The sequence below is a fragment of the Acinonyx jubatus genome, chromosome B3 (genome assembly GCF_027475565.1).
Source record: "Acinonyx jubatus isolate Ajub_Pintada_27869175 chromosome B3, VMU_Ajub_asm_v1.0, whole genome shotgun sequence".
NCBI classification, from domain to species: domain Eukaryota; kingdom Metazoa; phylum Chordata; class Mammalia; order Carnivora; family Felidae; genus Acinonyx; species Acinonyx jubatus.
In genome coordinates this window covers 19,249,259-19,264,001 of record NC_069386.1, presented here as the reverse complement: position 1 = coordinate 19,264,001, position 14,743 = coordinate 19,249,259, and the positions used below count along the sequence as shown (strand labels likewise).

The following is a 14,743-nucleotide window of genomic DNA, read 5'->3' as shown; positions in this document are numbered from 1 at the left end:
CTGATAATGATGGTGGGGGTGGGGCAGGGGCCTCCTTCTGAAACAGCCTCAAAACAAGGGAGCCCTGGGGGACCCTGTTAGAGCAGCCCTGTCTTCCAGGTCACAGCTGAGCCCACACTGGGGTTGCCTCCACAGTCTGTGTTTGAACACTGCTCTGGGTTCTAATCTGTTCTCACAAAACCAGAAAACCCCACAGTTGCCCGAGAGAGACCACCAAATCCTTGCACTTTTTTGACTCACAAAAGAAGGTCCCCACAGGGGGTTATGTATCTGTGCAGGCATCAGCCCCCTCTTTTGAGCTGATTTGAAACAGGAAACTTGGCACCAGCCTTGTTGAGTTCTGTGGGGCCCTCGGATGGGTGTCTGAAGTGTTTCATTTGTACCAGCCCATTGGTTCAAGGGTGATTACACTAAGTACAGCAGCCAGGGAGCACATGGAATTAAACAGTGATACTCTCTTTTATTTAATGGTTATTGTTATTTATTTATTTTTTTGAGGGTGGGGAGGGGCAGAGAGAGAGGGAGACACAGAATCTGAAGCAGGTTCCAGGCTCTGAACTGTCAGCACAGAGCCCGACACAGGGCTTGAACTCACCAACTGCAAGATCATGACCTGAGCCAAAGTCAGACACTTAACTGACTGAGCCACCCAGACACCCCAGTGATAATCACTTTTGTTTGTCAGATGCCCAGGATCCCACAGGATGCTGGGCATCCCCATGAGTGTGGTAACCAGCCCCCCTGGTTTTTCTGGTAAGCCAGAAACTATGGTGTCCCCAGCCCAGGAAGCAAGAGGTAGGCAGCCCCCTAAGCCCCTTCTCAACAATGGGGGACAGCATCTTCCTGGGTGCTCACCTCCACAGGAGGGGAAGCTTCCAGTCCAGTGCTAGGGCTCCCACAGCAGATCTTGGAGATACACCCCTAGGAGGAGCCCTGCATAAGGCGTTGAGGTGGTGAAATGCCAGCCCTTCAGGAAGCTTCTGTCTTTCGAGTGCCCTGGCTCTGAAGACCCCTTTGATGTGGATCCCTCCTGAAGGAAGAATAGTCTTGGTCTGCTTGGTTGTGCAGGGCCTCTCCCCACTCAGGCAGCAGCAGCTTTTAGGGTTTGGCTTCCTCCAGGCCCCAGGATGCTGAGAAGCGCTGTGGCTGGCCCCTGCTGGTAGGCCTGGGGCAGCTCTGGGCCACACAGCCATATGGGGGGGCTTATGTGGAAAAGCCAGCCCAAAACATAGGCCTGCTGGGTTGGCAACCAGGATGCCAGGAAGACCAGTGAACCTGAGGCCCAAAGTGGAGAACAGTCCATGGTAAGGATCTCAAAAGAGGCCTGGACACCCCCAAGTCTTAGTAAGAGAACCCAGAAGAGCGAGCAAGGACCTCTCTGGAGAGCAATTCAGTGGGGTACTTGCCTGAGGGGTAGCTAGCCCCTCAGGCCCCCAGTCTTCCCCACTGTTCTCCGCTCCCTTGGCCCCTCCTGGGTGCTCAGGGAGGCAGAGACTTCAGGCATTTTTTCTGCTGTATTCTGTGCCCACACTGGAGGATGACAAGACTTGCTGTCTGACTCTGGCCTGGAACAGCCTGAAGGCAAAAGGAAGGCGAAGACACGTGGCCCGTGCAATAGAGCACAGAAAAGGGGCTGCGGTGCACATGCCTGTCCTTCCAGAGTCTGGCAGGGCAAAGTTGCCATGGTGTTTTGTGGGGAAGTGGGTGCCATAGAAAGTGACAGAACCAGAGGTGGTTTGAAAGCCCCCTGCCTGAGAGGGCTACCTGCTGGGCAGGTAATCCTGACAGAGAGGAGTCAAGAGGGTCTTTCAGAGAAGCAGGGACCTCAAGGCAGCTGGGGGTGGGGGTGCGGTGTTACCAGGGTGATGGGGGGCATCATCCTTCCCTGGGGGCGGCGTGATGCTGGATTCTCTCCCTGAGCTGGGGCCTCCAGATCTAAGCCCCGGCCCAGCTGACTCCTTGACCTGGGCCTTGTGACACCCTGAGCAGGGAGCAGGTCGGAGCCTGCCCAGGATTCCACCTGCAGACCTGGGAGATGGTGAATGAGGCTGTTCTAAGCTGCTGGCTTTGTAGTAGCTTGTTACACAGCCATAAAAAACTGACTCACCTTCGGTGCCACTGGGGGCTGGCAGGGAGACCCCTGACGTGGCCAGCTTATATCTGGAGAAGGTAAGCCATGCACAGGTGGCCCTCCACCTTAGCACGCTCTACCCATGGTTTCATTGAAGCTGCCCTCAGCCAGGGCCTGGGAAAGCTGGCCCAGGGCCTTTGAAGCATCTTCATGAAACAGGCTAGGCCCTAGTTCCGGTCCCACAAGGGTGGTCTGTATAAGAAGCCAAGGGTTCCCAGGGGAAGTCATCCCTTGTGCTGTGGCGTCAAGGGTCTGTGGCTGGGCCACCAGAAGGTGCAGCAGGACAGAGTCCAGACCTTAGTGGCTTCCCCAGAGTGCACAGAAACAGGGTCCCACATGGCAGGGCCCACTCTCCCTCCAGGTTGTAGGGCAGGGAGGTGTGGTGGGGGGGGAAAGCTCTTGCTACAGGAGGAGGAAGTCAGAAGAGCAAGTTTGCCTGTGGGATTTACACATTTATAAATATAGACTACGGGCCTGAACTCCAGTCTGGGGGCATCCTGCACTGGAAGAGCAGGCTGAGGGCATGACCCACCAGGGCTCCATGTAGTCAGAATCAATGGTGAAATGAGAACCCAGCGGATGGCTGCTTTGGAAAGAGGCCTATAGGAGCCTTTGTTGATAGCATCTAGTCCCTGACTGGGAGGGTGGCATCTGTCCTAAGCAAAGAACTGGCCACACAGGGCAGATGGAGGAGCCATCTGAGCCAGGTTCCTGCCCCGGATGCCCCACCCGCCCTGCCTGAGCTCCACCTCTGGGGCCTGTTCCACCTGCAGGTGGCATCCGTGGGGAAGCCGGGTGGCAGACTGGAGCACTGGGAGACCCACTCACCAAAGTGGCCCCAGAAAAGGTGGCAGGTGCAGCCCCAGTCCGCACGTGGTCCGGAGGAGGTGAGGTGCACATTCAAGCCCCAGGGACGGGTTGGCAAGCTCTTTCTGTAGAGGGCCCCGTTGTGAGTAGTTTGGGCTTGGCTGGCCACATGGTCTCTGTCCCATCTACTCAGTCCTGCCGCTGTGAAAGCAGCCACGGATGATACATAGATGAGCAGTGACTGCCTTCCAGTAAAACTGCTGGATGTGGCTTGAGGGCCAACCCTCCCCTGAGGTCACCGTACTCTGCATTAGAAAGAGCCCTGGGTCCCATCTCAGGGCAAGAACTGGAAGATCCTCACCTTGCCTGCCTGCCCTGGAGGGAGGCTGGCATCACCGCAAAGAAAACTCAGCCTCATGGGCAACAGCAGTCCCCAGGCCAGCTCCAGGGTCGCTTTGCCACGCCCCTGTCCCTGCATCCCAACCCTGTAGCCATCAGAGCTGGGCAGCTGCCCAAGGGTACATGTGCTGATGCTGCTTGAGGAGCCACCTGGTGGCGGGGGCGGGGGGCACAGTATCCAAGAAGGGGTCCACGTGAGCCACAGGGAGTCTCAGAGACCTGGGCCTGTCTGCCACTCCAGGCATGCTCCTGCTGACTTCACTCTCCCAGGGGCGATAGTGCAGTCAGACAGGAGGTAGGATGTGCAGATGCTTGGCTGGGGTTTCAGGCCATCATGGTGGCCACAGCTGCAGGTGGAGACAGTGCAAGAGGGTAGGGGGGCTCCAGGAGGGGGCTCCTGGAGTGGCTGGGCCCATTCCCCAAGCAGCGTCATGAACTCGTGTCCTCCCACAGGTGTGACGAGAGCTGCCTGAGCTGTGAAGGCTCCAGCAGGAACTGTAGCAGGTGTAAGACAGGCTTCACGCTGCTGGGGACCACGTGCATCACCAACCATACGTGCAGCAACGGTGAGCACCAGTGAGGGAATGGGGGGACGTGAGTTACCCTCAGGGCTGCCCTTGGAGGAGCTCAGCTCACTGAGCTGAGAAGAAGAGAAGGAGAAGAGGCAGGAACAGTAGCCCTTCTGAACGGGTGTGCTGGCCCCAGTATCAGGGATGCCTCATAGCCTCCTACTGTCCCTTTGGGCCCCTCACATTGACCAGGGAGGCATCCTGGCCACCAAGCTACTGCCGGTCCATTTGCCAAGTGACTCTTAAAGCTGATTTTGTTCTGGTACCGTTCCCACTCTTGTGCCATAAGCCCGGTGGCCTGGGTGCGGTGAGTCCTGTTAGAAGAGGCCTGACCTTGGGGGTCGAAGCCAGGAGGCCTGGAGGGTGTCAGCCTCAGAGCCCAGACTCGGGGCCCCCCAGGTCCCACAGGGAAGCCCCACATCTGCTGTGGGAGAGCCCTGGATCTCTAGGCCCACTGGAGACCAGAATGAGCTGTGAAGACAGGAACTCTGAGGGAGACCAAAGACCAGCTTGGGGTTCCAGGCAGAGGACTCTGGCCCGGGGACCTGGTGCAGGAGTAGTGAGCCAGAAGACTCCATGCTCAACGAGCCACCGGGAGGAGCATCGCAGGCCAGCTCTGGGCACCTCAAACCGGTGTGCGGGGGAGAAAGCTGGTGGCCCCACAGCATCCCTGGGCTTGGAGCTGTAACTGGCCCTGCCATGGCAGAGCACAAACCAGCATGTCCTGCACACTTTAGTGTGGCCTCCTTGCCTTGGTGTTTGGTCTTTTTTTGTTTTTTTCTTTTTGTTTTTTCTCTTTGGTTTGCAGAATTGTGTGCTTTCAGAGTAGGAAGCTCCCTCTGTAGGATGTCACCTACTCAGGTTATAGATACAGCCCAAGAAAGCGGGGCAGTCTCAGGAGGGGCTCCCAGGTCCCATCAAGGACGAGGCCTCTTCAAAAACTCAGCAGCCAGCTGGGATGGGCTGGTCTCCATCCCTCCTCCCCTCCCCCTTTCCATTCGCCTTGACGACTCTCTCCCTCCCATCCCATTCAGTTTGGGGAGCCCCCTGGACACAAGAGCAGCCGCCAGACAGAACACAGCCACAGGACACAGACCTGTCCCAGGCCTGCCCTCCTACCCTAGCCCCACCCCCCAAGAGTCTTCCTACGAAGTCCTGCACCACCACAGTTGTCTGGGAAGATAGATGCACAGGAGCACTGAGGCCTGGCTGGTACAGCTGGCTTCATCCTCCACCCTGCCTCAGTTTCCCCCCATCCCCTATACCCAGCGTGAGCCCCTGCATGCTAGGTGCCACTTCTTTTTTTTTTTTTTTAATGTTTATGTATTTTTGAGAGAGCACAAGAGGAGGAGGGGCAGAGAGAGGGAGACAGAGGATCCGAGGTGGGCTCTGTGCTGACAGCAGCGAGCCCCATGTGGGGTTCGAACTCACAAACCTTGAGATCATGGCCAGAGCTTAAGTCGGACGCTCAACCAACTGAGCCACCCAGGCGCTCCCTACGCCACATGTCCCCTCTGCCACACCAGGCTTGCCACATGTCCCAGGAAGACCGTGACGGCCACCCCGGCTGCCGCCCCCAGCTTCTTCCATGACCCTTGCCCAGCCCATCGCTGGGGCCTGGTGAAATGGGATGGTTGGAACATGTCAGGCCCCAAAGTCTGACACATCCCTCCTTTCTCTTTCCTGGTGGGACCTCAGCTGACGAGATGTTCTGCGAGATGGTGAAGTCCAACCGGCTCTGTGAACGGAAGCTGTTCATTCAGTTCTGCTGCCGCACGTGCCTCCTGGCTGGGTAGGGGCACCCAGCCGACTGCAGGGGGCAGGGCCCCTCCTGTCCGTCCGTCCGTCCGTTCAGCAGCCTTTCTCCAGACCGTCAGCCACAGCCTGTTTGGGGGGTGCCCTGCGTCTGACAGCTTTATCTCCCCAGGAGCAAGGTCCTTCTGCAGCATCTCTGAGCACCCAGCCCAGATGGGTGGTGGGCCATAAGGGGGTGTTCTTCAAACAGTGACAGGCTCTCAAACTCTGCTTGCTGGCTACATTCTTCTGGCAAACTTAAGATGGAAACACAAAGAATTTTGGGAATCCATAGCTCCAGCTTCGGGGCAGCCTCTGGGACCCTAAGTTTACTGAATCTTCAAGACCAAAGCAGAAAGGCAAGATGCTTGGCTTCACACACCACTCTTCTCCCCGTGCTTTTGTGCAGCCTCACAGTGAATCTCACCCACCAGGCCTGGGACATCCCCACGCGTGATGCCCGGCCGAGCGCGCACCTACTCCCCCACCTGCCGCGGAGCAGCCTGGGGACGGTTTGGTCAGGCTGTAAATAAAATAGACTTGGGGGGCATAAAATATATGACCACTGGGGATGGAGCATCCATTCCTACACAGTCAGCTACTTCTGGAACTGCAGCGATGTCTTAGAACGTCCCAGTTCCAAATCTGGACGGGAAGACCCTCTGTTTCTCTGCCGCACTGTCCCGTAGGTGAGCTGAGCGCCCCTTGTCACCACGTCTCTGGGAGCCTCCTGGCCCGAATGATCACCTCTACTTGATGCAGAGCCTTCTGGGGAGGGTCCCCAGGAAGCATCCCAGGGACCAGCCAAGAGGAGCCCCATTGACTAAGCAATTCCTCTTGCCAAAATGTAAACCCAACCCGTGAATCATTAATCTCATCACCGCCCATTTCGTGGAATTGCTTTTGAAATACACTTGGCCTCTGCTCTTCAGGAAACTTGTTCTTAAGGTAGATGCTCCTGTGTCTGTGTACTATGAGCCTAATGACACGGTTGGATTTATTTCTGCCAAACCTGTGTAGGCATTTTATAAGCTACATGTTCTAATTTTTACCGATGTTAATTATTTTGACAGATATTTCATATATTTTCATTGAAATGCACAGATATGCTTGATCAATTCCCTTTAATATGGGAGTGACATTTGCCTTAAATTTTTTCAAGCTTGTTCTCCATTTTGTCCTGCTCCCCTCTTTGACTATAATGCGTTTGCCTTGTCCCCTAGGAGCTGGGGGAAACCCAGCTGTTTATTGAATCCACAACTTCAAAAAAGAAATCCACAGAGCAAATACAATGTTAACCCTAAGTTAATAAAAGAGTTAACATCCCATGACCAAGACACCTGTATTTCTTTCCAAGACACAACGATTAAATGTAGGTGTTGACCAATGTGTGAAATGGCTTTCTTTGTGGTTTTGGGTCTATCTGATGTCATTAAGTAGAAGGTCTTTGAGCTTTAGCAAATGTTCATGTAACGATGCCATGGGGGAAATCCTAGAGCTCCAAGGTGTCCTTTGGTAACAGACCTTCTTCAGGCCACAACAGCCTGGCTGGGTGGAGGGGCTTGGTGCAGGGATACCTGCCATCTATTGAGGGAGTGCCCTCCACAGTCTGGACTGCAAGCCTCTTCACCTACAGCTGCTCAGTGTGACTTAATTAGGTCACAGCTTATCTTTCAAAGTGACTGAAATCCCTGCACCCATGGGTTTTGTGTTCCATGGGACTGTTACCATGGCCTCTCTTTGAGGTCAGAAGCTTGTACTTGTTGGGAATCCAGCAATTATTTTTAACGTTTATTTATTTATTTTGAGAGAGAGAGGGGACAGAAGTGGGGGAGGGGCAGAGAGACAGGGAGAGAGAGAAAGAATCCCAAGTGGGGCTCGAGCTCACATAACCGTGAGATCATGAACTGAGCCAAAACCAAGAGTCAGACACTTAACCAACTGAGCCACCCAGGCGCCCCAGATTTTTGGTTTTTATTTACAATTATGGCTAGGAAAAAAACAAAAGTGGGTGAGGGGCATTGTTTTAGGAATCTGGGGTTGACTCCGAGTTCCAGGAAGGGTGCAGCTGGGCCTTGGGAACTCTGGTGCCAGCATTAAATGTCACCAGGACCTCCATTGCACCATAGCATGTCCTCCTCACTCTCCAATTGGGGCAAATGAGACCACTGACATCTCCAAGCGAAACTGGTGCAACTCAAACTCCCTAAGCACGCTTTCTGAATCTGCTGCTTGGCCCTGGTTACCCTGCTTTGCATCAGTGTTCATCCAGCCCCATCAGCTGTGCCACGGACACAGGTTTGCACAGCAGAACACGGCTGCAGGAACTTTCCGGCGACCTCAGAGCTGGAGGAGGGGAGAGATGTGCAGCTCTTAGAACGTAGGGGTAGGTAGGCCACACAACCCGATAGCTGCCCACCATAAGCATCAACCGACTGGAGCTGTCAAGGTGAGGCAACGAAGGAATGAGTGTGTTTGGGAGACAGTAGCCAGAGCTGGGCAGAATATTGATAAGGGTTCAACTTCCCCCATAAGACTAACATCTCATTGAAACCAGCAATTGCTGGGACGCTTGGGTGGCTCAGTTGGTTAAGTGTCCAACTTTTGGTCATGATCTCATGGTTTTGTGGGTTTGAGCCCCGAGTAGGGCTCTGTGCTGACAGTGCGGAACCTGCTTGAGATTCTCTCTCTCTCTCTCTCTCTCTCTCTCTCTCTCTCTCTCTCTGCCCCTCCCCCACTCATGCTGTCTCTCTCTCAAAATTAATAAACTTAAAAAAAAATTTAAAACCAAAGATTGCTAGGTGCTTCTTGTGCAAGGCACCATTTTTGCTCCTAGAGCTCTTTGAACATGGAGAACTATGGTCTAACATGTTTGGAGCTGAATCAGAAATTCCTTTTATTCCCAAAGCAGACCAGCTACAAAAAGCCAACCAAGCAGCCCCAGAGCACATGTACCTTCCTCATGGTGGGTGGGCCAGCTGGTCCTGGGGCTGATGAGGGTGGTGGCAAGCTGAGAAGCTGTTCACAAAATCCTAAGGACAAAACACCACCTTGTTAAAAAGGACTGACCCCATCAAATGCCTGTTCACAAATCACCCAACCTCAAGGATATTTGGACTCAGTAGGGGCAGGACATGTTTATGGATTTTGTTTTACGTGGTAAAGTCATGGATCACCTCCTCTAAATCTGTTGTTTCACAGACTGAGGCTCATGGAGGTGAAGTGACTTGTGTTAGGCCACACACTGGCAAGGTGGCTCCTTCATCCCCAGGTAGGGAGGCTGGCTCTCTGCCAGAGGGGAAGTTGATTCTGCAGTTGGCCGAATTCAGCCATGACCCATTTGTTTCAAACTGGCTCTATTTCCAGGAGGTGATAGTTTTCTGACCTTGTCCCCAAATTCTTTGGCACCTCACAGTGGTCCCCAGGTGCTCATCTGTATCCCGCTCAGGCCACTACAAAGTATACTTTGTAACTCTTCAAAGGGCTGGGGAAAACTGCACTTTTAACAGAAGATACACCTACGATAGAAAGGGGATGGGGATGGGGGCATAACTGAACTTTAAAGAAACCAAAAGGGCAACATGGTCTAAATATGGCCAGCACTAGAGCGCTCTTGAATTTGGGGAGACTACTATCCACTGCATTTAAATCACCATAATATGGCTGAAGAGAGCCTTAACCTTGAATGCTTAAGGTATGCTGGGGCCCCTGCGAGCAGATGGGGGGTAGAGGTCCAGATCAGAGGATGGAAAGGGAAGGAGGTGGAGAAGTAAAGTAGAAAGAAGGTCATCTGAATGGGAACAAGCAGGGATAATGGGAAACCAAGGCCGTTCTCCAGCATCTTAAGGTTCTGCCTGTTGAGCTAGGAGGCATTGGGGTTCTGGCTGCTGTGGGAAAGAAGTCTGCCTCCTACCCCAGCCTTCTCTGCCGCTTTCCCTCCTTGAACCCAGGTCTTATCCTTTCTGACTGGTTGCCCAAGGCCTTTCCCAACACACCAGTCTCTGTGGCTTGTCTGTGCACAGAACAGTACCGCTAGGTGATACAGCACTGAGCACCTACCAGAACTCCAGGTCCTGGGGTTCAGTTCCCACCACCCAATGCTTCCTCCTGCCCCGACACGCACACACTATGTACCAGCCACATTAGGCATGATCAGATACCTCCTAGGCTCCCTGCTGAGCACAGAGGAACCAAAGTGCTCAGAGCAGAGAACATTCTGTTGCCAAAAACAGTGGTTCTCAACCTGTTGATTTTTGTCTCCTAGGGAATACATGTCAATGTCTAGAGACATTTTTGGTTGTCACAATTGGAGGTATGTACGGACATGAGTAGAAGCCAGGGATACTGTTAAACATCTTATAGTGCACAGGTAGCTCCACGATAAAGAAGTATTTAGCCCCAAAATGTCAACAGTGCTGAGGTTAAGAAACCCTACCCAAAAGAAATGAAATAAAAAAAGGTACTCTATTCTCAACTTCATAGGGATATCCTAAAATGAATAAAACCACCTACAGTTTATATCCTGTTCATGTACTGAAGAAAGGAAACCCATACAACTTTCCTTTATTTATTTTTTTAAAGCACTTATTAGTATTTAATGAACCTCCCTCCAAGTGGCTTCAAGCTACCAGGACAGGCTCCTCCCACACTCTGAGTCTCCTCAGCTCTTCCACTGAAGAATTTGCCCTTCAGGTGACAAGCTGCTTTGGGAACTTTCCCTTTCCCAAAACTTTGTAGTTGCGCAATCGCACCACATCAACGACAGGAGCAGCTCCTGTTTTGTTTCTGGCAGTATTTTTTTAAATGTTTATTTATTTTTGAGAGAGAAAGATAAAGTGTGAGCAGGGTAGGGTCAAAGAGAGAGGGAGACACAGAATCTGAAGCAGGCTCCAGGCTCCGAGCTGTCAGCCCAGAGCCCCACGCAGGGCTGGAACCCACAAACTGTGATCATCGTGACCTGAGCCGAAGTCGGACACTAACCGACTGAGTCACCCAGGCGCCCCTTCTTTCTGCAGCATTTACCCGTGTCTGCTCACTGACTGAGGTCCAGTTTATCAAGGTTGACAGTTCAGCAGAGCTCTCGTTCCTCTTCACGTGGTAATGCCTCATACCAGCTTTTCCAAAGTAACCTGGCTGGTATTTGTTTGAAGTTGATTCGATGGTGATACATACCACCAGCATTACCCTGGCCTCCTGGGTGCTTCCGGTGCTTGCTGATGTGGCCGTGGCTGTGGCTTAAGTGGCCCTGAAGTTCTTGGGTCTTCCTCAGTCTGGATGGCATGTCGGCAGCCCAGATGAAAGAGCTTTCTTTCCCTTATCAAAGAAACCCCTTCTTTTAATCCAGAACTGAAGAGCCAAGTAAAACTGGCTCTCTGGTCTAAGGACTCCATCTGGTGGTCCTCTCCGGAATTAAGTGTTTGGGATTATTTTAACTTCTCTATTTTGAGACAATCTCAAAGCAAAATTATAAGAAAGTTGCGAGTAAAGAACCAAGAAATGTTTTCCTGAACAATTTGAGAGTAAGTTATTGATATGAAACCCTATTACCTCCAAAATACTTCAGAAAATACTTTATTTTCCTATAAACAAGGATCTTATACATAGCCATCAGTATCAGGAAGTTAACATTGATGTATTACTACCATCTAATCCTCTGACTGGATTCAAATTTTGCAAATTGTCCCAATAATGAATGCTCTTGGCAAAAGGATCCATTTTAGGTCACTCTTTGCATTTAGTCATCATGTCTCTATAATCTAGAACTTCTAGTCTTCTTCAGTCTAGAACAATTCATCAGTTCCCTGACTTTCATGACCTTGAACCTTTCAAAGACTGCAGGCTAGTTATTTGTAGGCTGTCCCTCAGTTTGTGTTTATCTGAGGTTTCCTCACATTTCCATTCAGGTCATGCATCTTCAGTAGGAATCTCACAGAAGTGATGCCATGTTCTTCTAATTGCATTCTAGTAACTGAATCATGATTTTGATTTGTTCCATTATTGGTGATATTTACATGGATTGCTTGGTTAGGGGTCCTGCCCATACCTATGATGTGAGGCCTGCCAAAGGATGTCTGCTTTTACCACTGTCCAACAGTGTTCTGAAGATCTCAGCCAGTGAAAACAAGGCAAGAAATAAAGAACAAGTGTAAGAATTGGAAAGAAATAAAGCTATCATTATTGTCACATAGTGTGGTTACGTACATAGAAAATCCAAAAGAATGGTTCTAAACTATTAAAATATTACAACTAGTAAGTGAATTTAGCAAGACTGTCAGACACAATGCTAGTATTAATTGTATTTCAACTATAAATCAACTATATTTCAATGTACCAGAAACTAATGATTACAACATTGGATTTTGTTTTAGCAGAAGATACTATTTACAACAGCATCAAAAACTATCATATACTGGGGTACTTGGGTAGCTTAGATGCTTAGGCGTCTGACTCTTGGTTTCAGCTCAGGTCATGATCTCATGGTTCATGGGATCAAGCCCTGCATCAGGCTTCTGCACCGATAGCATGGAACCTGGTTGGAATTCTCTCTCCCTCACTATGCCTCTCCCCTGTTTGTGCTCTCCCTCTCTCTGTCAAAATAAATGAATAAACTTAAAAAAAATTTTTTTTAACTATCATATACCTAGAATAGATCTAGTAGAAGAAGTGTAAGACCTCTACACCAAAAAATTATAAAACACTAAGAGAAATTTTAAAAAAATTTTTTAACGTTTATTTATTATTGAGAGACAGAGAGAGACAGAGCATGAGCATGGGAGGGGCAGAGAGAGGAGGAGACACAGAATCTGAAGGAGGCTCCAGGCTCTGAGCTGTTAGCACAGAGCCTGACGCAGGGCTCAAACTCACAAACCCAGCGAGATCATGACCTGAGCCAAAGTCAGATGCTCAACCAACTGAGCCACCCAGGCACCCCAACACTAAGATAAATTAAATACAATCTAAATATATGTAAGGTTATACCATGTCCATGGATTGGGATGCCCAATATTGTAAATATATTAATTCTCCAAGCTTATCTATGGAGCCAATACAACATAAATCAAAGCATAATTTCTTTATTAGATGCAAGATGTACCTAAAATTTATACCAAAATGCAAAGTGCAAGAATAACCACGACAATCTTGGAAAAAAGTAACCCCTTTTTAAAGGCAAATATCAAGTTTTTAAGTGACAGTATGATATTATGCAAGAATAGTTGGTAGGCAACTAAACCCACACAACAGAATAGCCAGTCCACAAGACCTTCACATATTTGGACACTTAATTTATGAAAAAGCTGGCAGTGCAGAGCATTTACAATAAATGATTCTGGGTCAAATGAATCTCCATATGGGGAAAAATACATCTTGATCCCTCCCTCAGACCATACACAAAAATCTATTCTAGATGGATTACAAATCTAAATGTGAAAGGTGAAACAACAAAATTTCCATAAGGAAATATTCATGATTTGGGGGTGGAAAAATTACTTAAAAAGGACTCAAAAGAACATTTAACCACATAAGGGAAAAGTTCATAAATTACAGTATATTAAAATTAAGAACTTCTGTTCATCAAAAGACACCATTAAGAGAGTGAAAGGCAAGCCACAGAGAAAGGGAACACATTCACTATACATGTATCTCACACGAACTCATATCCAAAAAATATAAAAATCTACAAATCAGCAAAAAAGAACAGCCAATAGAAAAATGTGCAAAACACTTACCAGACACTTCACAAAAGAAGTGATCCAAATGGACAATATATTTTTTAAAATATATTTAATATATTTTTTAAATACTAACTGTGTTAGTACTTAGGCAAATACAATTAAAACCACATTGCAATACCACTATTAGCCCACTAGAATGCCTAAAATTAAAAAGACAGACAATACCCGGTTAAGCATCCAACTCCAGCTCAGGTCATGATCTCACGGTTCATGAATTTGAGCCCGGTGGGGCTTTATGCTGACAGCTCAGAGCCTGGAGCCTGCTTCTGATTCTGTGTCTCCCTCTCTCTCTGCCCCTCCCCCGCTCACATTCACTCTCTCTCTCTCTCTCTCTCAAAAATAAATAAAATAAACATTAAAAAAGTATAAAAATAAACAAACATTAAAATAAATTATAAAAATAAAAAGACTGACAATACCAATAAGGAATGTAAACTGGTACAACCACTTTGGAAAACTAGTAGAACCTACTTAAGCTGAATGTAAGTTAACCCTATGACCTAGCAATTCCATTTCCATGTATATATTAGTATATGTGTTCAGTTAAAGATATGTATTATAATATTAATAGGTGCAGTACTTATAATAGCTCAAACTGGAAATCACCCAAAAGTTCGTAAACAGCAGAATGGATAAATTATATTCACACAATGAAATGCTATGTAACAATGATTATAAATTAACTACATCTACACACAAATATAATGTTAAGCAAGATATACATAAGGTACAATTTCATTTGCATAAATACAAAATTAAGCAAAACCAATCTATGTAAGATGTGGTTACCATTGGGGCAAGTGTGTGACTGAAAGAAGGGAGGTTCTAGAATGTGGCAAAGTCCTGTTCTTGATCAGGATACCAGTTACTTGGGTGTGTTTGATTTGCATTCTGTTCAAAAAGCTCAAAAAGAATCAATTCCAGGGGGACTGTAGAGCTACATGTGAAAGGTAAAACAATGAAGCCTCTAGTAGACAACAAAGAAAAATATTTGAGGGTACATGCACAGACACACAGCCCTCTAACCAGAAAAGAAAAGATGAATTGAATTACATAAAAATTAGAAACTTCTAGTCAACAAACAACACCATTAAGAGTGGAAAGGCCAGTACGCAGAAAAACTTCCTGTCCTAGACCTACCTGACCACAGTGTAACTTCCCCCCTACAAGAAAAAGGACAAAAGGTAGTCAATGGATAGGGCTTCCTGAGCTAAGAAGTTTTTCCTCTGATGACTCCTCTTAAAATGGACCATTTGAAAGCTTGTTCCCATTGCAAAATGGGTGAGGAGGCCATTTTTGTAGTCTTTTGA

At 48.8% G+C, this 14,743-nt stretch overlaps 1 protein-coding gene across 2 annotated transcripts in view; it reads left to right on the top strand.

Moving 5' to 3' along the window:
- PCSK6 (proprotein convertase subtilisin/kexin type 6) overlaps window positions 1-7,031 on the top strand; it is a 191,200-nt gene extending 184,169 nt beyond the window's left edge. For both annotated transcript variants that reach the window (XM_053223635.1, XM_053223634.1), the window contains 2 exons: window positions 3,791-3,903; window positions 5,605-7,031. In XM_053223635.1, coding sequence (XP_053079610.1) covers window positions 3,791-3,903; window positions 5,605-5,702 — 211 coding nt within the window. In that variant the 3' untranslated portion in view covers window positions 5,703-7,031. The remainder of the gene's footprint in view (window positions 1-3,790; window positions 3,904-5,604) is intronic.
- Window positions 7,032-14,743: the final 7,712 nt, after the last annotated feature.